General features: G+C 60.5%; 1 protein-coding gene across 2 annotated transcripts in view; it reads left to right on the forward strand.

Moving 5' to 3' along the window:
- MIDN (midnolin) overlaps nucleotides 1–20,320 on the forward strand; it is a 28,584-nt gene extending 8,264 nt beyond the window's left edge. For both annotated transcript variants that reach the window (XM_074978534.1, XM_074978535.1), the window contains exons 5-8: nucleotides 7,858–8,250; nucleotides 9,396–9,528; nucleotides 10,166–10,459; nucleotides 18,905–20,320. In XM_074978534.1, the coding sequence (XP_074834635.1) occupies nucleotides 7,858–8,250; nucleotides 9,396–9,528; nucleotides 10,166–10,459; nucleotides 18,905–19,167 (1,083 nt within the window). In that variant the 3' untranslated portion in view covers nucleotides 19,168–20,320. The remainder of the gene's footprint in view (nucleotides 1–7,857; nucleotides 8,251–9,395; nucleotides 9,529–10,165; nucleotides 10,460–18,904) is intronic.
- Nucleotides 20,321–21,795: the final 1,475 nt, after the last annotated feature.

The following is a 21,795-nucleotide window of genomic DNA, read 5'->3' on the forward strand; positions in this document are numbered from 1 at the left end:
GGGGGGCTGGGCACCCTCCCAGGCCCTGCCCAAGGTCGGGGGGTGGAGGATCCGTGCTCCCTTGGGAAGGCCCAGCCGCCCCTCCCAGCTGTGCAGGTCCAGGGCCTGGCTCCGTTTCTGAGGTCACTAGGGGGAAGTGTGTGTTATTTTTTGGATGCTTCTCCCTCCCCCTTCCCCCCCCTCCCTTTTTGGTCTGCATGGAAAATCCAGCAGCGGCCGTGTCTGGTGGAGTGTAGGAACCAGTTGCAGGCTTCCAGCTGCCTGCTGCAGCTGGAGGGAAGTGGGGTGGGGACAGAGGCTGTTTGCTTCCCGCACTGCTACGCCTGGCCTTTGTCCTCTGGAGCTGACCCGGGCTGACCAAGTGCATCCAGCCCATGTTTGGGGGGGTGGGGGTGGGGGCTGGGCTCTGCCCTGTGGGGAAGGTGGCTCTGCCCTGCGTGGGATGGATGCTGTGTTCTCTTGAGTAAGCAGGGCAGAGTGTCTTGGCAATCACTGGGGGGGGGGGGGGGGTGGCTCTGATTTCCTGCCCCTTCCTAGCCCTGGCCTACACCCGTCCCCTGTTGCACTGGTGTCAGGGTGTCTCTCGGCTGAGCCACCCATCCCCTGGCTCCCACCCTGTTCTCATCCCTTGCCAGGAGGGGGTGAGCAAAGGTTACACCGGGCCAGGCGCTTGGGGGGAGGCAGGAATGCGGCGTTCTGTGAGTCATCTGCATTTCTGGGAATCAGCAGGGACACGCTCCCTGTATCTCCAGGGCTGGATTCAGAGACAAGAAATTACATTTCTCCCCCTCCTCCCCCGGCCAGGACTTCGCAGCAGCCTGCACGGTCCCTGGGGCTGGCTGCTCTCTGCCCGCCCTCTCTTCCCCCAGGATCCAGGGGAGCAGACTCCCTGGGGCGGGTGGGGGGAAACTGCCGTGCTGTGCCTGTGCCCGTTCCCGGCCTGGGTGTGGCCATTCCTTGCCTACCTGTGGGCAGGAGCGGCTGAGAGCTGTTGCCCCCTGTGCGGTGGTGATGAGGGCACTGGCTGCATCCCCGGGGCCCAGCTCGAAGGGGCAGCGAATGGAGGGAGAGCTTTTCCAGCCCTTCTGTGGCTGTTGGAGCAGGCTGGCTGGGCGGATGTGTTTATGTTGGAGCATCCTGGTGGGGTGGGGGGGGAGGGCTGAAGGAATGTGCTGGGAGTTGGGGGGAGGGGAGGCGAAGCTTCAGCACTGGCCTGGCGTTCCCAGCTGGCTTGGAAGCGGGGGATGGGCGGCTCTGTAACTAGTGAGTTGGGGGGCAGGGTTCCCTGGAAGCTGAGTGGTTGGGGGGCGGGGGGGGGGCTGCCCAGGAGAGATTCAGGTGCCGCCCAGCTGATTGGCAGAGCTCACACCGCCGGCAGCCTGGTTGTTTCTGGGGGTGGTGCACATCCATCAGCAGCGTGGTGCGTAGAACAACATTTATTCTGCCCATGGGTGGAAGATATTAGAGGGACCCCTGGGAAGGGGGCTGCTGCTGGGTAGCCCCGTCTGGCCTCTGGATCTGAGCTGGTGGTGGTGAATAGAAAGGGGAGGGCTGCAGAGCCGGTTGGTGGGAGTGGTGGCTTGGCTCCCCAGCCAGGGAAGGAGAAGGATGCTATGGGTGTCTCTGCTGCAGGGCTGTCTCCGTTTCCTCCTTTGCCTGGCTGGGGCAGGAGCTGTGGTGTCTCCTGCAGGGGGAGGAGGTTTAAAATCCAGAGCAAGTGCCAGTCCTGCATCTGCTTAAACCTGCTGCTGGGTGTTGCAAGACCTGGCTGGTGTGTTTGTGATACAGAGGGCTGGGAAACGCACACACACACACACACACACACACACACACACACCCCGCAGAGTAAGGGATTATTTTTAGCCCTGCTGGGGGGGGAAGTGGTGTGGGGAGCTTGTGCTCGCTCAGAGCTCTCCACTTTCCTTGGGTAACAGCAGCTGCGGGTCACAAAGGGGCACAAAGGAGGAAGGTATGAGTCAGGCTCCCTGCCAGGAAGGAGAAGGAGCCTTGAGTGGCTGCTGACGTCAAGGGGGCCTGGAGGAGGCTGGGAGGGGACTGTCCTTGGGGGTGGGGAGGTGATGGCTAGTTCAGGAAGGGGGCAGGGTTGTCTAGTGGCTAGTGCGGAACCACCCCAGGTTCTACCTTTGCCTGGGGGCAGGGAAGGCCAGGTGGGGGGGTAGTAATCCAGCGGCTGGTCCCCGCTCTGCGGCTGGCGTGGTGGGGCTGGTACTTGCCCGAGCGAGAGGGCAAAGCTGCACTTAGCTGGGGGGTGGGGAGGGAGCTCCGAGTCCCTCTGCTTTTGCCCCATACAGCCTGGCACTGAGCAGTGCTGGTCGTTGCTGGGCGGGGGGGGGGCAGGACAGGAATTCGTGCCCCCGTCCCTTTGTGCTGGTGCTGGGAAGGGGCAGCTCTGCAGAGGGTGGGGGGAGGGGTGGCCAGCCTGCTGTGGGGCTGACCCCTATTGGTGCCCCTCTCTTTCGGGGGAAGGCGGCAGATGTGGGGGGGCTCTGAGCCCCCAGGCTTTTCTCTGCATGCTAATCTCCCATCTGTGAGCGCCCTCCGCAGAGCAAGGCAGGCAGCCTGTCCCCCCACCGGCAAGGGGGGAGGGGCTGCTGGGGTGTCCTGGAGGCACCTCCCCTGGGCAGCCATGCGCCCGCCTGGAGGCCCTTTGTGCGGTGGGCGGGGGCGAGCGCCATGTGTTTGAATGGCTCCCCGCCGAAGGCGGGGGGTGCGGGGGGCTGGGCGTCGTGACTGCTGGGCCTTTGATTCAGGGAAATCTTTTGTGGCTGGCAGGAGGCGAATCGTGACTGGCGGGGACAAGAGAGCGCCGGCCCCTGGCCGCCGGGCAAAGTCCTTCTCTCTCAGTGCCGACTGTGTGGTGTCCAGCCCCCCCCTCCCATCAGGGAGCACTGAGTGTCCTCCTGCCCCCCCCTCCCCACTTTAGGGGGGAAACTGAGGCACAGAGAGGGACATGAGAGGCTGGGACTCAGTGGGGAGAGACCTTCCCCCTGCCCCAGCCCCTGGAGTGCAGCCCTCCCCCAGGCTCTCTGCAGACTAGGTGGGAACAGAAATTGCCACCCCCCCCCCCCCCGGGTATCACCGGGGCAGAGGACCATCTTTGCCCACCCCCCCATAACCTCCATGGCCGAAGTTGCAGCATGTTTTTCCCGCCCACCTCTTCCTCTGCGGCCTCCAGCTGACGTGCTCAGGGCTTCACTGTTATTTTTAAGCTGCTTTTCCCACGGCTTCTCAGCAGCCTGCGTCTCTCTGGGGCGGCGGGGGGGGCCCTGGGAGGGTACGGCAGCCATCTGCTGGGGGGGGCCCTTCTGCTGAACAAGTGAGGCGGGGGCTGGCACTGCCCTGGCCAGAGGAGGTGCGGTTCTCCACGCCCCCTTGAATGCTCTGCTGGGAAGAGAGGCGACCTGTGCCCCACTGGGCCTGCTGAGGGCAGGAGGTTCCATCTGCGTCTCTGGCCCTGGGCTTAGCCAATTATTTATCTTTGCCCAGCAAACCTGGGTCTGTTTGCAGATCCTCCCAGCCCTTCCCAGGAGCCTCCTCCGGCAGGAAGCAGAGGGGCTGATCCGGCTGAGCCCTTCCTCCGAAGTCAGGCTGGGGCCGTTGAAAATCTAGCCGCCCCCCCACATTAGGAGCCCTGCTGGGGTGTCCTCCCCCCAAGCATGGCAGGGGTGACTAACCAGCGGCACAGCCTGGCCTCCTTGTGTGTGTGTGTGTGTGTGGGTTCTGTTCCCCCCCCCCGCACCTTTCCCCTCAATGCTGGACTCAGCTGCTCGGGGGGAACATGGCTGTACACCCCCAGAGACCTGTGGGAGCTCAGGGGCCGGTCTGATGCTGCAGCGTGCTGGGCGGAAGGCTTAGGCAGAGCTGGCAGCCCCTCCTGCGAGCTGAGACAAAGGGGCAGCCAGAGGCTGGTGAGGGTTAAAGCCGGCTGGCGGTGGGGGTGGAGTGTGAAGTGGAGGGGGGCAGCACTGAGCGAGCTGGTCCTTTTAATAGTCCCCCCCCCCCCCCCCCAGAGCAGATGGCGTTGGGTTACATGACCAGACACCTCCTGGGATGAATAATGAGCTTTGGGATGGGGGGTGTGCTCAGGAGGTTCTCTGACCTTGCTTGGTACTGGGGGAGCAGCTGTTTGGGGGGGGGGGGGGGGGGCTGGGGAGAGGTTTTCCAGCAGGCAGTGCACCCCCCCCATTATCTGGGCACCCTGGGCTTGTAGTAAGAATCCCCTTCCCCTCCCAGCTGCTCTGTCTCCTGCTCTGAGCTTGGTGGGGGCTGACTCCCCTGCTCCCCCTCAGCCCCTGTGGAGGCGTTGAGGAGCTCCGAGGCACACCCCCACCCCCGGCCTGCCTGGCCTTTGCTGCCGTGTACGCTGGCTGCCTGGCAGGCTGCACAGGGGCCGGTCGGTCGCTGTGCTGGGGGTGGGGAGCATGGCCTCGCCTGCCCCTCGCTGTCCCTGCCGCCCCTTCCGGAGTGGCTGCTGGGGGGGACCCCACTCCTCTCCTTGCCGTCACGTGTACCTGGGGCTCTCCAGGGCCCCCTGCCCTGCTCGTGAACCCAGCTGGTGGAGGACAGTCTTGCTCTGTGTGACTTGGTGGCTCTGCTCTGGGGGGTGGACAGAAGTGCCCCCCCCTCTCCCCGCTGCATGCCAGGCTCTGAGGCCAGGGCTGCCCCATCCCTTTGCTTCCCCTGCCAGGCACCTTTGCCCTGGCTCCTGCCCCCCAGCTGCACCCCCACCCCGTGGTTTCCCTGCCTCCTTGGGCTGCAGTGGCAGCGGCCTCAGGCCGTTGTAACCTCAGTGGTGGGGGCTGCGCAGACGGGTGGGGGCGTGAATCTCTCCCCCTTTCCTGGCGCGCTGCAGAGCTGCGGGGAGGCCTCCCTTGCAAGGTGGGCTGTGGGCCCCATGGGGTGACTGGTGCACGGCACCGGTGGTCTTGGCAGCCGAAAGGTCAGGGTCCCCTGTGGGGGGAGCTGTGAAGGGGTGACTCATGGCTTGTGGGTGACGGCAGCCAGGTGGGCAGAGTGTGTGAGCTGCTGCCCCCCCAACCCGCCTCGGGGAGAATCAGCAGAGCCACGTTACGCCTGTAGGGTGTCCCTCCACCAACCATGGCCGAGCTCTTCTGCCACCGTGGGGTCCCCACTAAGTGCTTGCTTGCTCAGTGGGCAGCAAGCCTGCCAACCGCTAACCTGCGGTGTCACGGACTAGGTGACACCCCTCCCCAGCCGCCAGCTGCATCTCGTCCTGCTCTGCCTGGTCACCCAAATCCAGGGGACCTGACCAGAGGATAGAGAGATTAATCCCCTGCCTCCCCAGCCCCGGTGCTGAGTTCTTCCCCAGAGGCCCCTCCTCTGCCCATGGGCTTGCTGGCTACCTGCATCAGGATGGGGGGAGAATACATCTCTGCTGTGCCAGGCCCCATGTGAGACAGGGGCACCGTGGCTGAACTGCCAGCTCGTGGAGAGGGTGGGCTTCAATGTTCCCTCTGGCTTTTTCCATGTGTGTAGAATAAATTTTGTGTGCCAAGCTGTGTGCAGCTGTGCACCACCCGTAGACATATGCTGTGGGTGTCCAAGCAGCACTTGAATCTCTCCTGGGTAGCCGCCCAAGCACTTGACTTATGGAGGAACGCTGGCGGACAGTAGTTTGGTGCAGGGAGAGCTTGGATTTTGCTGGTCCTGCTGCCCCTACTGGTGTGTTAAGAAGCAGGGAGCCGGCGGCATTGGGGCGAGGTGGCGTTTGTGCTAAGAGATGGAAGGCGCAAAATTGCTGGGCATGACATCCACAGTGAATTTTCCCTTGGGGAAGTCCCCTTGTCTCAGCATCTCTCGGTGTCCGGGGTGCAGCATTGCCGGAAGGGATGCTCTGAAATTCCAGCGTCCTCTCCGGGAGTCTTGCAGACAGTTGAATTGGTTCTTTGCAGCTTTTTTGTGGCCACTACTCCCTGCACCGACTCACTGGGGAGGGAACCAGTGTCCATGCAGCCCAGGGACTCCAAGGTCTAACTTGGAAACCCCACTGAATGTCGGGGAGGCTGTTTCCCTGGCCTGGACCCCCACCCCACCCTGTGCGTGGGTGTGGTGCCTCGCAGTGATCTTGGGTGGAGTTGAGTGCTGAGCATCTCTGCAAGAAAGTCTGGCCCTGGCTGTCTCATGTTGGAACCCCCAGGGGATGGGTCCAAATGTGGTGCTGCTTCGCAAGGGTGTGAGATCCGACCTCCGTGCCCAGAAGCTGGGATTACCCAGTTACTGAGTGAAGCAATTCGCTCCGCAGGGGAGCAGCTCCCCTGCTCCTTCCCTAGCAGCACGCTGTGGTGGGAGCCCCGAACGTGCCTGCAGAGTCGAGGGCGGCTGTTGATCGGCTGTGGTGCAGAGCCGGGAGAAAGGGGTTAACTGCTAAGGGCAGGTGTGACCTCCCCTTGGCAAGGACTTTTCTCGGGTGTGACTGTCGGCCCCGTCTCCGTCCCCTCCCACTGGCTCGGGCGCGGGCCCCTCTTCCAGGTTATCGGGGAAAGGCAAACGCACAGCTGCGCCAAGGAAGGGGGTGCGTGTCGCTGGGTGGGGCAACCACGGTAACAGCCATGAAGGGCGTACTGGAGGGTGGACTCCAGCCCCTGCTGCTGGACCTTGGCCCGCCTGGGTGCCCCCCTCCTCCCGCCCAGCTTGGGTTAATCTCCTCGTACGCACTGTGGGAGCGGCTGGCCTGGCTGGTTTATCACCAGGGTGGGGTGGCGACCCTCCCCTGCCTTTTTGTGACAGCCGCCTCCGTCAGCTGCTCCCTGGCACCCTGGGTCACGCGGGGATAAGACATGGCTGGCGAGTCCTAGGGGCCTTGAGTTGTCTCCCGCTGGGGACCCCGCCCACCTGCGCACGCCCCAAGGTCCTGCAGGGTGCAGCCTGGAGGGCACTCCCAAGGAGCTAGCGGGGGGGGGGGTCCCCCTTCTTAAAGGGACCGTGTCTCAGTTTTAGCTTTCACCCCGCCCCCCACTAGTGTTCCCTGGAAGCTGAGCATATGGGCGGCTGCCCAGAAGAGATTCAGGTGCTGCCCAGATGATTAGCAGAGCGCCCACAGCTGGTAGTGTGTGTTTCTATGAGTGGTGCACATCCACACACACCTCGGTGCAGAACAAAATTTATTCCACACAGGCGGGAAAACTTGGAGGGGTTTGTACCCCCTGCCTCCCCTACCATTCCCCCCAAGCAATCCTCCTGCACCGGGCTGGGCTGGGCTGGGCTGGTGGGGGAGCCCTGGGTAGGCTTGGCATTGCTACAGCCATCTGGGAGCTTTCTGAGACCTGATCCCCATGGGTGCCTGGAATGGCAATGCGCGTCTGCCGTGTGGACGTGGGAACGTGGGGGAAATGGGGAAATGGTACAGGCTGCGGGGGAGGGGTCAGGCTTAGGGGCCAAGTTCCAAGTTCCTTCACGGCTCTGATCCCCGAAATGATCAAAGCATCTTTCCAGGTCGCCGCCCGCCCCCCGGAGTGCTGAGACCTGTGTGTTCGCGGGTCGCTGTGTCGAGCCTCCTGACGGGGCTTGGAGTGGGGGCTGGACTGTCACGAGTGGGAGATGCTGGGGTGTGGCATCAGCCGGGGCAGGTCGCTAGGGTTCCTCTCTCTCCTTATGGGGCTGGGGGGCAGTGGGGGGAGAACGCAGAGCCACTTGGCAAAGCCAAAGCAGCCTCCTGCTGTTCGGTGGCACCTGGAGCCGTTCTGCCGTGGCTGAATGATGCCCCGTCCCCTTTGCAGCATATTGGACTCTGCTGTTCCCCCGGCAGCCCTGCCTTACCCCAGCGCCATTACAGCTTGGGCCCCACGATAGTGACCGTGACTCCTCTTTTCTTCCCAGGTCAACGACTTCCTGTCGGGAAGGTCCCCCCTGACGCTGGCCCTGCGGGTCGGTGACCACATGATGTTCGTGCAGCTTCAGCTGGCGGCTCAGCAGAGCGCAGGGCAGCTCCAGCATCGCCACGTCATCGCCAGCCGAGGGGAGCCCGGGGCCACGGCTGGCCCCACTCCTCAGTGCCGGACGCTGCACGGGGGGAGCGGCTCCAGCTTCACCCGCATCCCTGTGGTGCCCACCTGCCAGCAGAGCCCCGCCCCTAGTCCCGCCCCCTCTGCACAGGCCACGCCCATGTACTGTAACGCTGCCCACCCCACGCCCGTCACGGCGGGGATGTTCCGCTCGCACGGGGCCAGCACGCAAACAGTTAATAGCAGCGTCGTCTCCTCCTGCTCGGAGGTGAGTCGGGCTTTGAACACTAAGTCTCTGGTGAGTTGGGAGGAGCTGGGTGTCCGGACTCCTGGGTTCTCTTCCTGGTTCTGGAAGGTAGTGGTTAGAACAAGGCCTTGTCTCTTTCGTCTCTTGCTGCTGATGGGTTGTGCTCTGTGCCTCAGTTTCCCCATCTCTAAAATGAGGCAATTGCTAAAGGTTTCCAAATGCCGGGAGGTCCCGAAGCAAACGTCGCCAGGAAAGGGCGCGAGTATTCTTGGTTTGCATTGCAAAGCACAAGGCAAAAAATCTTCTGCCCTAGGGGTGGCAGGAGAGAGGCTATCCTGTCTAGTCTGTGCATTGCCTGGGAACTGCTGATAATCCAAAGAAAACGCCATCCCGCAAGGGGAGGAAATATCCCACCATCCCAAGGTGTCAAAATACAATCCCTGTCTATCATGCTAATCGCAAGCCTTGGCGGGCATCTCTCGCTGCTTGGCACTTCCCAAAGGCGGGCAACCACCTTATCCGCATTTTACAGGTGCGTAAACTGAGGCGCAGATCAGGAGCCCGGGGTAGAGGCCAGGTCTTGTGAAGCTGCCAAACCTTGCTCCCTTCCCAGAGCGGGTTTTGTTTTCCCAGAGAGGCTCATGGATCTTCCGGGCTCAAGAAGGCAGTGTTAAAGTTGTCCTTGAAATCCTTTTCCTGGCTGCAAATAGCTTGAACAGGGCTTGGTGCGTGCTGGGTTTGGGGCTGGCTGATGCCAGGTATTGCTTGGAACTGCGTGGCCCAGTTGATAGAGCCCTGGCCTGGCATGTGGAAGACCCGGCTCTGCCACTGGCCTGGGGGGTTAGCTAGTGACTCTTCCTCAGTTTCCCTGTCTGTCAAGTGGGGGTGATGACGCTGAGCTGTGTGATGAGAAGCCTTCATTAAGCCCTAGGGACGATGACGGGATCACCCTGCGTGGGTGTGGTTTTGCCTTGTCCTACAGGGCCGAAGGAAACCTCCTGCCGTCTCTCGGCTGGGAATATACATTTGTAACCCTGAGAAACTTTGAGAGCTTGGAGAGAGTTGGGGGTCTGCCCCTGCGGCTGAGGGTTAACAAGGTGCCTTCTGGCCCGTTGGCGTCTCTTGCTGACATCTAATATGTGTCTGTCCTTCCTGCCCCTTGCCAGGTGGACTGTAGCTCCAGGAGTAACAATTCTGCCGGCAGCAGCCCAGCTCCAACAAGCCGATCCCGCAAACCTGGCGCAGTCATCGAGAGCTTCGTGAACCATGCTCCTGGGGTCTTCTCAGGGACCTTCTCCGGTAGGTTGAGAGCTCAGGCAACCGTGAGCCCGACTGCCCTTTCGCCGGTGTGAGGCCACTGTCGTGCACCCATGCACGTGCCTGGTGAATCGGAGGCAGCGTTCTCCGTAAGCTGAGTGCTTGGGCAGCCCCCCAGCTGATTAGCAGAGTGCCCACAGCCGGCAGCCTGTGTTTCTATGCGTGGTGCACATCCGCACATGCCTCGGTGCACAGAACAAAATTTATTCTGTGCATGGGGGGCGGGAAATGAGCACGGACCTTGACGAGCGGAGAACCTGGGCTGGACCAGGGCCCAGGCTGGTTGGCTTGGTAACCAAAACCGTTGCCAAGTGCAAGCAACTTTTGGTGGTCAGCGAGAGCAGAGGTTGTTGGGTCTCTTCCTGCCTGGGTGGGGGATGCTCGTGTGCGTTTTAGCTGCAGCCCTCCTGGGAGATTCAGTGCCTCGACCAACGCAACACCGGGCCCTGTACTGTGTGCTGGGGCTGGGGCTGAGTCACACAGCGCTTACAGGGAACCCGTGAGGGGTGGCCCAGAGTGGGCCAAGGGTTGGGCTCTGCTCCTGCCCCCCAAGCGCCACCACCAGGCAGCGTGGCATGAGGGACTCTCCCTGACCCCTTTCCTCACCATCCCCCTGCAGGCACTTTGCACCCCAACTGCCAGGACAGCAGCGGACGGCCCCGGCGCGACATTGGCACCATCCTTCAGATCCTCAATGACCTCCTGAGTGCCACACGGCACTACCAGGGCATGCCTCAGTCGCTGACGCAGCTGCGGTGCCAGACGCAGTGCGCCCCCTCCTCGCCCCCGTCCTCCCCGGACTCCGCCGGCAAAACTACCTCAGAGAAGCTGACGGCCGCGGCCGCCATGGCCTCGCAGCCTCTGCACTCCGTGGTCCAGTGTCAGAGCCAAGTGAGGATGTACAAGCCCAGCGGTGAGTCTTGTCCCAGCTAGCCTAGGCCGCCTCCTGCCCTGGGGGTGTTGGTTTGTCCCCGTCGGCCGAGCTGTGGCTTTGTAGCTTGCCCCAGGCCTGTCGTTGGGGATCCTATGAGGTGTCCATGGCAACCGCGCTGGACCGGGCCTGTCAGGGGCCCAAGACGGCCGTGATGCTGAGAGCGCTGGCAGTCCGTTGGTTTTCGTTTTCAGTGGCGTGTGGATGGAGGCCATCGCAGGCCGGGGGGCGGTTCTGTTGATGATCCGAGCTGGGATAGGCCAGTGCCAAGTCCTGTGGTGATGCAGGGGAAGGGTACGGGGAGCCTTGTGCATTTCTGCCCCGTCCGCAAGTGCATGGTCGCCCGTGGGGCTCCTGCTGGCGGCAGCGCGGCGGCGTGGGGGCTGGGGTGGGAAGGAAGGAGACCGTGTTAATTCCAGTTTCCCATGTACTAGGGTTAGGAAATTTGCCCCTGGGCTGAAAGCAGGCTGTTACTGAGCCTGGGGCTGGTTGGCGCTTCCAGCGAAGGGGTCACCTTGCAGTGTTGCACACGAGGCTGCACAGTACGACGGGCCAGAATGCCTGGCCAGGTAGAAACAGCAGGTCGTTTCCCTGAGAATCTTGCAGTCTTCAGCACATTGCTGGCACAGGGCTACTCTCTTCAGGCTCTGCCTGTGCGTGCTGCATCAAAAGCTCCTGCGGGGCATCTAATGTGCACCTTGGCCTCTCACGAAGATCTCTTCAGCCTCAGTTTTCATCTCCTCTGTGCAGTTCTATGATCCGTTAAGGCCTTCTGTGATTCCCTGTGGGATTGGCAGACCTGTTACCTGTTGGTTTGCCTTTCGCCTCCCACCCGGACAGAAGATGCAGGGACTGAGTTAATGCTGGAAAGCCGCAGGGCTCGTGTGAACACAGTCAATGGGCCGGGGATGTCATCGTCTGGTTACTCACACGGGTATCTAAAAACTGCCAGATTATGTCAGTGGGAGACGAGGCTGTCAATTTCACTTCCTGTTTGCTGAATTGGCATCTGGGGTGGGGGCGGGGGCGGCGGTGGTGAGTCCTGGCCTTAAAATTAAAATCTAAGGGTGTTTAACCATCAAGATTTTCATGGGTGAATTTTGGGCGTCCAATGCGATCCGAGCTTTGAAAAGCGCCTGGCAGACACCCCTTGGAAATCACCCCCCCATCATTATACCACCTGGCACTTGTCAGCCGTAGAGCTGAGTGCCAAACACGGGACTTTGTCCCCTCCTTCACAGATGGGGAAACCGAGGCACAGAACCATGCCCAGGGTCAGCTAGTGGGGGAGGCAGAACTGGGAATAAAACGGAGGTCCTGTTATGCCCCAGCTGCTGGGGAGCCCCCAGGTCCCTAGGTAGCTGGGAGGCTGGTTTTGAAGGTTTGTGTAAGCTCTTTAGGGGCAGGGGCCATGTGTTTGGGCAGCACCCATCCTGGGCTGGGTCCCGAGTGTGACTGGCCCAGCTGTAATATAAATACGCTGGCAGTCATAGGCTTGATCTTGAGGCTTGGGGACCCGGTTTTGCTGGAGCCTGTGTGCGCCTGACCCGTTGTAGGTCTCCGCTGCTCTTTGGTGCGTTGGTGATGGCTCAGGTCCGTTGCACCTCTTGGGGCAAAGTTTTCCCCCCGTGCCGAGGTGCTTAAACCAGGGGAACGGGGCGCCGGGGGTGGCCTGGCACCAGCTGAGCCCCTCTGTGAGCTACTGCGCTGGTTTCTATGTCGTTTGCGGTGGCGGAATCCTGTGCGCGGGGTGGGTCTCCGTTCCTGCGGGTGGCGTTTTGGCTGGGGCTAGCTCAGCCTGGGATGTGTGCTTGGAACCGGGGGGACTCTGTGGCCTCCCAGCAGTTCCTGGTGCGGGAGGACTTTTATCCCAGCCTCTGATTTCACTCCCTCTTTTCTGTTCCGGCTGCGGTGTGGTCACACACGCCACCCTGGGCCGGACAAAGGGCCCCATTCAGAGCTAGGGAGGCTGGCTAGGGAGGGGAGGGGGGAGGCGGGAAGAAAACACTTGGCCTCTGGTTTGGCATTTTTGGCCTGGCCCTGAGGAAGCTGTAGGCTGGGGACTCGCTGCAGAAATAGAAGTGTGTGGGGGGGGGTGGGGGGTCAACACCAAACAATCCCACTTTCTCTTCCTGGCAGACTTGGAAAATGTAGTTCCCAGCCCTTGCTCTGGGCCCGTTCCCAGCTGGGGGCAGAGCCCTCTGTCTGGGTTCCAAGCTTTGGGGCGCTCCTAGGTGGACTCCAGCCAGACATCTGCCTGCAGAGGACTCTGCATTTTCTGGTACCTCGTCCCCAGCTGGGGCCTGCCCTGTGCAGGATCACAGAAGTCAGGGGTTTGCCCCAGCTCCAAACCAGTCAGGCAGCTGCAAAGCCTGGGAACTTCAGTAGCAGGGGAACGCATCCTCTCCCGTCCCCTGGTTTCCCTATGGCAACCAGCCACTGACGCTGCCCAGGCACCTGTGTGCAGGCCTGAGGGAGGAGGGGGCAGTGGGGTCTAGTGGTCAGAGCACAGGGTTGGGGGTCAGGACTCCTGGGTTCCATCCTCAGCTTAACTGGTGGTCACATAGACCAACCAGTGCACCTCTTGGTGCCTGCAGCGTGGGTCCTGTTTCCTGACCTCATGCCCAAGTGGGGCAGCCCCATGCGCTGCCAGCGAGGAGCTCGTGAGGTGCTTCCAAGGGCAGTGCTTTGCAGCTGGTGGGGCAGGGCTCAGCCTCCACTTATCGCAGGGAGCAGCCTCTGGCTTCACCTTGAGCTCTGGGCCCTGCGCCGCCTCCTCCCGGCCTCACAAAGTTAATTTCTTCCCTTCCCGCCCCCTCCTTGTTCTTCCTCGCATGACGTGGGAGCCGCCGAGCAAGGTTCTGGGACGTCAGCGGTGTGCGAGACGGGCAGCTGCTCTCTCGCGCAGGGCCGCCTCTCCGGCTGGGGTGGGAGAGACCAGCTGGGGCAGCCCCCCAGGGCCGGGTCAGGGCCGGATTTGGGGGCTCTGCCCCTTTGTGTTGGGGGGGATATCCCACCGCACTTTCTCCTTTCCTGTCTCCTCCAAGGTCATTGATGCAGGCTGCCTAGCAAACCCCAACTGGGGGCTCCAGCCCTTTGTTCGTCCCCCTTCCCCATTCTCCACCCCCGCTGGAGGGGCCTCTCGGGTTGAGTTCCCCTCTGCTCAGAGCAACATGGCTTCCTCCCCGGCTCCTCCTAATCCCCCCTCCATGGCTCTCACCGCCCCTGCTGGCCTTGACCCCCCAGAGCAGCAGGGGCTGGGCTGGTGGGGGGGCTGGGGAAAAAAGCTGCATTCCATCCACCCAAGCATCCCCGCTCTGTTTGTTCAGTTGGCTCCGGCTTAAGGAGGTGGGCGCTACAGAAAGGAAATTGGGAGGGAGGGAGAGAGAGGGAAGCGGGGGGGGGTGGGGGGTGGGAAACCCACAGCAGCAAAGGCTGTGCTCCAGGGGCTGGCAGTGGGCTGATCCCTGCCCCATAAGGCCTCCCAGAGGGGGAGCCAGGCTGGGCTGGAGCGTCGCCAAAAACCAAGCCGTCACGCAGCACCTGAAAGCCGAACGATGTGTAAGCGAAATTGTTCCTTGTGTGGCTGCTGCGGGACTGCTTGGGTTTTCTGATCCCTGCAGGATGATGAGTCCCACTTTGGTGGGGGGGGGTCACCCTTCCACCTGGGGTTGTGGGGGGTCAGGGAAAGCGATTCCCTCGCTGGCCTGCGGCCGATCTCTGCTGGTGTGTCACCCCTGGCTTCCAGCCTCTTGCCCCGCTCAGCAATGCTTCTCCACTGCTGCCTGTGATGGTGAGGCAAATACCCCCTTCCGGTCACCCTCCATCCTTGCCCCCAGGGCTCAGGGGCCTTTTGTTCCAGGCCCCCCTTGAATGCCCCCCCCCCCCCCCCCCGGCGCCCCCCAAATGGCAAAGCCCTGTGCAGGTGAAAGCAGGATATGGCTGGCGCTCAGCTGGTGAGGCCCTGTGTGGTTTTCTTTGGCGGGGGCGGGGGGGTAGTTCCTCTTCCCTGCACTCGCTAGAGGTTTGAAGCTGGAGCAGCTGGGGGTGCAGGAGGGCAGGGATCAGTGGATGGGGCGGATCAGATACGCTCACTCGGGCGTGGAAGGTAGCTTCTCCCCCCCCGGCCCCAGGGGGTGCACGCCCGTGTACACCTGCCCTGCTCGAAGCCGGAAGGGAGCCAGGGCTCCTGGCTGCCCTGGGACTCCTGCTCTACAGCAATTTGCTTAGAGAAAAGAAGTGAAACTGGAGTCGGTTGCGTTTCCGAAGGGCCCAGGAGGGGCTGCGCCGATGTGCTTCTCGTCCCCCCGCCCACCAGGTCTTCACCTCTCAGCCAACGCAAGCAAGAGCGGAGCTCTCCCAGCCAGCCGGAGTGAGGCCGTGGGGGGTGGGAACCAGGCCAGGGCAGCCATCTTGTAACATGGCTGCTGTTGGAGGGCAGGGGGGTTGCCTTCCCCGCCCCCCCATCCCCACAGCTGCCCTGTGTGGTGCATCCAGCCCTGAGCTTGTCCAACCCTGGCCTCCAGGAAGGCTACAGGAAAGGGCCTGGGCTGGGGGCCAGGTGGGGGGCCCGGTTTTCTGCATCGTGGAGGTGGCAGCCCTACTGCAAGGCTGGGGGAGCCGTCTGGGAACAGCCTCTAAGCTTCAGGGGGGCTGCGATGGTTTGTTTGCCTCCCCTCCCTCTCGGCCATAGAACTGCTGAGTCTATGTGCAACCGAGGGGCCGTGGGCCCGTCTCCTCCACTAACCGTGCTTGCGGGGCCAGGGTGGAATTAACACCTTGTCCCCTGGCTGAGCCCCTCCCGGCACGGCGACGTCCCTAGGGTGGCCAAAGCCCTTCATGTGGTCTGAAAGGGGCCTGAGCGTGGCAGCGAAGTCACGGCCTAGGTCCCTGTGACCGAGTGTGCTCAGCCCCAGCCTGGGTGTGAAACGCGGGCGAGAGGTGACGGCCCCGGGGGTTTAATAGCAGGCTCCGAGACGCCCGCCCCTGCAAATTGCTAGGGCCGGGCCCTAGCATCTTTGCAGCTGGCGCAGACCCAGGGCAGGGGGCGTGGGGAGACTTCTCCATCTCTCTCGCTCTGAGCCACTGCCCCAGCCCCCGTGACCCCTGCCTGCCTGCCCAGCTCCCAGGCACAGCAGCGCTGCTGTGCGAGGAGGGATGGGGCTGCTGGGGCAGCCGCCCGCGCGGCGGGGAGGGGTGTGGGGGGGAGGGCAGGCGCACAGACCAGCACTGTTTGGCTCTCCGCAGCGCCCTGCGGGCCTGCACTCCAGACAAACCAGGCTAATGTCTCTGCCGGGGTTCCCTCCCCACCCCGGTTTCCCCCTGGAGGGGATCCTAAATATTTCAGGCGGGCCAGCACTCTGCACTGCACATGCCAGGCATGCCTGTCCGCCCACAGACCCAGCCCGGGACGGCAGGGGGGCCTGAGATATCAATAGCGTGGGTGGGAGAGCCCCAGCAAACACGGCGACCGATGCAGAGCGGGCGCCTGACGAGAGCTGCAGGCGAGTGGGGTTGGTTTGGCTGGAGCTTAGGGGGCTGATCCCAGGCCCCCTTCCCATCAGCTACCCAGGAAAGCCCTGTGGCTACCTCGGCCAAGCGCTCTGGAGAGCCTGAGCGAGGCCTGGTGGGATGGGAACCAGGGCAGCCATCTTGAAACATGGCCCCCGACGGCTTGAGCCGTGTTGGGCTGGCGACCCTGCCCCACAGACCAGCTGTGCAGCCAAGTGGGGTGGGCCACGCCTGGACCTCTGCCCCAGAAGTCTGGGCAGGCCTGTGCTTTGGGTCGGGGGGGTCAGGCTCGGTAACGTCTGGTTGGACATGCCGTGGGACCGGGGGCAGCCTCTGTTGGGGCTTGCGCACGTCTGGCACCAGCCGGCTGGTGCCTTTGGGCCGCACCCCAGTATGGGTAACACTCCAGAGCCTCTGGTTTCTCATCAGGCTCCAAGGGAAGAGCCCCTCCCACCACTTTCTTCCAGCCTTATCCTCCAAGCACCTCCCGACAGCTGGAAAGGTGCCCCCTGCCCCCCACTTTGCAGATGGGAAAACTGAGGCCCGGAGCCTAGGGAGAACAGATTCTCCTCCTTGTGATAGGAAAACTCCTATTTTCTGGGTGACAGTTCTGTACCCTCCCGCCCCCTGAAAAAAGACCATCGTCCTCTGCTCCCAGCCCACCTGGGTCTGATCTCTGCCCTGGGGGCACAATGGTTCTACGGCCCCCTCCGCAGAACCCAGCTGTAGGCTGTAATTCCCCCCTGCGCGGTGAGGAGTGAGAGCCGCTTTCGCGGCCAAGTTTATTATTGAGTGGGTTCCATTTTTCCTCTTTCTCCAGCGTTGAAGCCGGTATCTATAAATGTGCAATTGTTCATCCTCCCACTTGCTGCTAAACCAAGCGGGCGCTTGCTCTGTGGCGCGCGCTCTCCCTGGTGCTCCTGATGGAGAGGAGTGGGTGGGAAGCAGCCAAGGGCTTCTGTTCTCTTTGCGCTGGGGGGTGGAGCCCCCTCTTAAAGCCTTCCTCTGTGATGGCACGCCCCCCCCCTGTGATGGGAGAGTGCCCAGGCCGGCATTTCTGCCCTGGGTTCTCAGGGTTCCTGCAATTTTTTTATCCGTGTGAAATAAATTTTATGTACCTCCAGGTATGTGCAGATGTGCACCACCCATAGATACATTCTGCCAGCTGGGGGGCTCCTGAATCTTTCCTGGGCAGCCACCCAAGTGCTCAGCTGATAGGGAACCCTGGCCAGCAGGAACTGGGAAGGCCTGGCACAAATGACTTCCTTCTCTGTTCACCCCAACGCACACTGTTCTTGTGTAGGGGGAAGGCAGTGTATGGAGGAGTTATGCTTCTTCTGCTGTTCTTCTGGTGCTCAAACAAATCTGGAACTGTAGGAGAACTGGGGTGTTAGTGTCGATCTGGGGGCACGTCTGGGAATGGTGCTTTCGGGCCTGTCCCGCAGGAGGGGCCGGGGTCAGTTGTTGTTAGGGGGTAGGGTTGGAGTTGCATGGCAGCTCAGCAGGAGTCCTCTGACAAGCAATCCCGGGTCCAGCTGCTTCCTGTGCTTGGGCTGCTGTGGGTAGGATACAGGCTAGAATTTGAGCCAGATTCCTGGGGGCTTTTGGAGCTGGGACTCAGAACTGGGACTAGAACAGAGGAATTCAGCTGCTGCCCTCCCAGGTGACCTGGGAACACTTGGGTCTGAGCAGCCTCCCTGAAAAAGGCAACAGGTTTCCATCAGGTGTGTGCTGCCTGCTCTCGTATTTAAATCGTCCTGCGTCTGTGCCTCAGTTTCCCCCTCTGTAGCAAAGGGGATGAGCCTCACGTCCCGGCTCCCCCGGTGCTTGGAGAGCCTTTGAGGATCGGTGCGCTCAGCTGGGAGGCTTGATTGATGCAAGGGGCTTTTCACTCCCTGTGAGCACGTCTCCAAGGGTTGGGAGGGTGGTAGCAGTCTGGACAAAGGTCCATCTGGCCCTGTGTCCTGTTTTCCAACCGTGCCCAGTGCCAGGATCCCCAGAGTGATGGACCAGAACAAGCAATCTCATCCAGTGAGCCATGCCCAGCCTCTGACAGGCACACTAGGGGCACCATTCCTGGCTGGTCTCCACCGAAGGACCCATCAGCCATGAATTTCTCTAGCTCTTTTATTGAACTTAATTAAAGTCCAGGACTTTGCAACCTCCTCTGACGAGGAGCTCCCCTGGTCGATTGTGCGCCGGGTGCTTTTGTTCTTCTGTTGAAGAAATACTTCCTTTTAGTTAGTTTTTTTAACCTGCTGCCTATTCATTGCAGTGGGTAACCCCTAGGGCTTGTGTGATGGGGACACAAACGTTTCCTTACTCGTTTTCTCCATACCTGCCACGATTTTAGACCTCTCTCCCGGCCCTGCAGTGGTCTCTCTTCCAATTTTATTCCTCTCCTGCAGTAGTGGTTCCCAACCCTGATGATTGAATTCATCCCCTTTATGCAGCTACGGTTCTGACACACAGATGCCATTGCACCTCGGGTGGGTGCTTTTGGGCCTGCCCCCCTTAGCTGTCATTCAGGGATAATAATTTGAGGTCGCCTGGGAGAGCCCCCACTCCAACAGCTCTGCGGTCCTTCGAGCCTCACCCCTTGTGCCTGAGGCCCTGCCCTTTCCAGGGCATGGAGGGACCCCTGCCCACACCTTGCCCAGGGGCCTCCTTGTTCTGTCAGAAGGCCTGCCCCAGGTGCTTAGATCAGCATTCCTTGTAAGCTGAGTGCTTGGGCATCCACCCGGGAGAGAGAGCCACTGGGCAGCTCCAAAATGCAGCTGGCAGCATATGTCCATAGGTGGTGCACACCACCCACGCCTCGTGTGCAGGACAAAATTTATTCTGCACGCGGATTTAACCGAAGCGGGAGCCTCCATGTGAGCCCATCAAACTAACCTCCTCGCCCTTCCATTTCAGGCGACCGCCTGCGGCAGACCGAGAACCGCGCCACCCGCTGCAAAGTGGAGCGTCTGCAGCTGCTGATGCAGCAGAAGAGACTGCGTCGGAAGGCGCGGAGGGACGCCCGGGCCCCGTACCACTGGCTGCCAAACCGCAAGTCTAGCCGGACCAATAGCAACAGCAGCGTGTCTAGCGAGGGCAGCCTGGACCTGGACTTCGAGGATTCAGTGTGGAAGCCTGAAGTCAAGGCGGACCTGAAATCGGAGTTTGTTGTAGCATAGGCTGCCCCCTACCCCAGGCTGATCTGAATGAACAGGGCCCCTGGTGGGACAGACCCCAGCAGGGGGAGCAAGGACTCTCTTCTCTTTGGCCCCATTGCGCAGATCTCCTCTCATCTGTCGGAAGAGCATCGGAGGGGTTGCCCCCTCTTTGATTGATTTTTTTTTTTTTTTTTCTTTTTTTTTCCTCCCCTTTTTCTCCTGGTTTATTTTCAGAGGGGAAGGGCTGGCCTGGGGGCAGGGAAGGGAGCTCTCCGGGACACATGGTGCGGAGAGAGGAGCTGCGAGTGGATTTGGTTTTGTTCCCGTTTGGATGAAGAAGTGGATTCTAACATGCCTGCCTTACCCCGCCAATAAAGCCAACACAGGGAAAACTGAACGGCGCATGTCTGGCGCATGGCCCAGGCCCCGGACTTCCTCCTTTTCTTGCAGAGTGATAGGCGGACTTGTCGGAGGGGAGAGGGGGACTGTGGTTTATCAAAGCTGCTCATTTTGCTGTGAAAGACCCAAGCACGCACAGGATGGGCGGGCCTTCTCTGTAGGCTTGGAGCCTGGTGCTGGCTATCTCACTCACTGTTTTTGGGGGGGATGCATGCTTGGCCCACATGGGGATCCAGGAGTTTGGGGGCTGTTGATTTTCCCTCCCCTTTTTATATGTAGCAGTGCTCATCCCATTTCTTTTTTAATTTAATTTTATTTTTTCAATGAATCCAACCCCGTCCCACCTCCAACCCAGGTCGGTTGCAGAACCCACATGCACTTTACAGGTCTCAGTTGTGAAGTAGTCAGGGCAGTTCACCACCCCCCCATTCCCCCCTCCCTAGTCCACCCAGTAACAGCTTTTGGAGATCTTTGTTACGGACTCTGAGGAGAGGCTATGGACACCCTCCTGGTGTGTACCCCCACCCACTGCTTTGCATTGTAAATTACAATGCCAGGGTATCGACCTTTTTAATTCTTCTGTTTGGGGTGTGCGTGCGGCTTGCTTTCTTTCCCATGGATGAGGGAGGGAAAAATAAATCGCTTTCCCCTCTGCCGTAGAGACCAACGTTTGAATTTCCAAATTTTGTTTCCACCCGTCGGTTGTTTTTTAACTTTAAAAAAAAAAGAGAGAGAGAGAGAGAGAGGAAAGTTAAGGAAAAAATAAATAAATAAACCCAGTACTTGGTAATGGCTGTTTGCAGGCCTACGGGCTAATATTTATAGACCTTAATAACTTGACTGAGCCAATACTGACCTAGTCTTGTGTAGAATGTAGAAATCCTTTCTCCTGTCTGATTTCCCGCCCCCCACCCCCATCAGATCTGTGCAAATAGAAAACCTCACCTGATGTGGGGGTTTGTTTTTTTTCTCGGGGGGGGGTGTCTGTAAAAGTCTTTTTTTGTGTGTTTTTGAGGGGGGGGTGGGAAAGGAGGGGGTGGGGGGGAGATCAAAGTTTTCCCTTTTAACTAGATCTGTCATTTTTTTTTACATTTGGGCAGGATGGATGCAAATCAACTTTTCGATAACATGAATGATCAAGGGACGGGTGCAGGGAGCGGGAGAGACGGTAGCAGCCGCTGTGGAATTTCTGGGTTTGTTTTATGGGTGTTTGGCTTTATTTTTTTTTTCGTAGCATTAACTCAAACTGGGGCAGAGACAGAAGCCCTTGAACCACGGTTAGCTCAGTGGTGGGGGCGGGGTTGGGAACAATCTACTGCTATTGTCCCCAGGCGGAGGGGATTCAAGTTGGCAGGCTGGCCAGAGAACAAAAGGCCCTGCTCGCAAATGGGTTAGTTCAGGCCAGAGAGGCGCAGAATGGAGTTGGTGCTGTAAATTCCCACCCCCCCGCCCCACTAGCCTTATTTCCCTCTCCGAGGTGGTAGGGACAGGCTCCCCCCATCCTTAGGGTAGAGGTACTAGTGCTGCGGGGTTCTGAGCCAAATTTCTACTGCTGTCACAGCCCCCCCCTCCCACATTCAGCTGCCAGGTAAAACTTGAAGCAACTTGTTTTGTTAGCTGGGTACCGCCTGTGGCCCTGTTTCCCACCAGCTGTTATGCTAGTGGGGCAGGTGGGCCGGGCCAGGGCCTAGGCAGGTGACCCTGGAGGCTGCTTCAGAGTATCATGGCAGTTTACCTGGCCTGGTGCTTTGGGAATCCGGGCAGGGGCAGGCCTGGTGCAGGAGGTTGGGGCCTCGGGGCTTTGGGGGTTGTTAAAATCCTCCACAAATGCATTGCTCCTTCCCCGCCCCAGCAGCCCCTTTCTTTTTCCTTCATCCCCCACAACAGTAGCACGAAGGCCGCTCCCCCCACCCCCCGCTGTTGTCCGCCTTTCTATTATGTGTTCCCAAGCCCCCAGTAGCGCCCACTTCTTCAGCAGCGCGGGACCATTATTCTAGCGCCTCGGCACTAGCCAATCGGCTCAGTCGCTCGCTGAGGAGCGCTGGGCCCCGCCCCCTCCCCTCTCGTCTGCCCCACCTACATCCTGTTCCCCCAGCTGTGAACTTCCTTTCTACCTGTTGTAGGGTTGGTTTTTTTTTTTTTAATTTTATTTGAAAGCAAACTTTTTTTAAAATTTTGGATTCAATATTTAAATGTACTATTTTGTATGGTGTGTGCACGCCTGCCATACCTTCCTATTGGTCCTTTTTT

Source organism: Carettochelys insculpta, chromosome 27 (assembly GCF_033958435.1).
Source record: "Carettochelys insculpta isolate YL-2023 chromosome 27, ASM3395843v1, whole genome shotgun sequence".
NCBI classification, from domain to species: Eukaryota; Metazoa; Chordata; order Testudines; family Carettochelyidae; genus Carettochelys; species Carettochelys insculpta.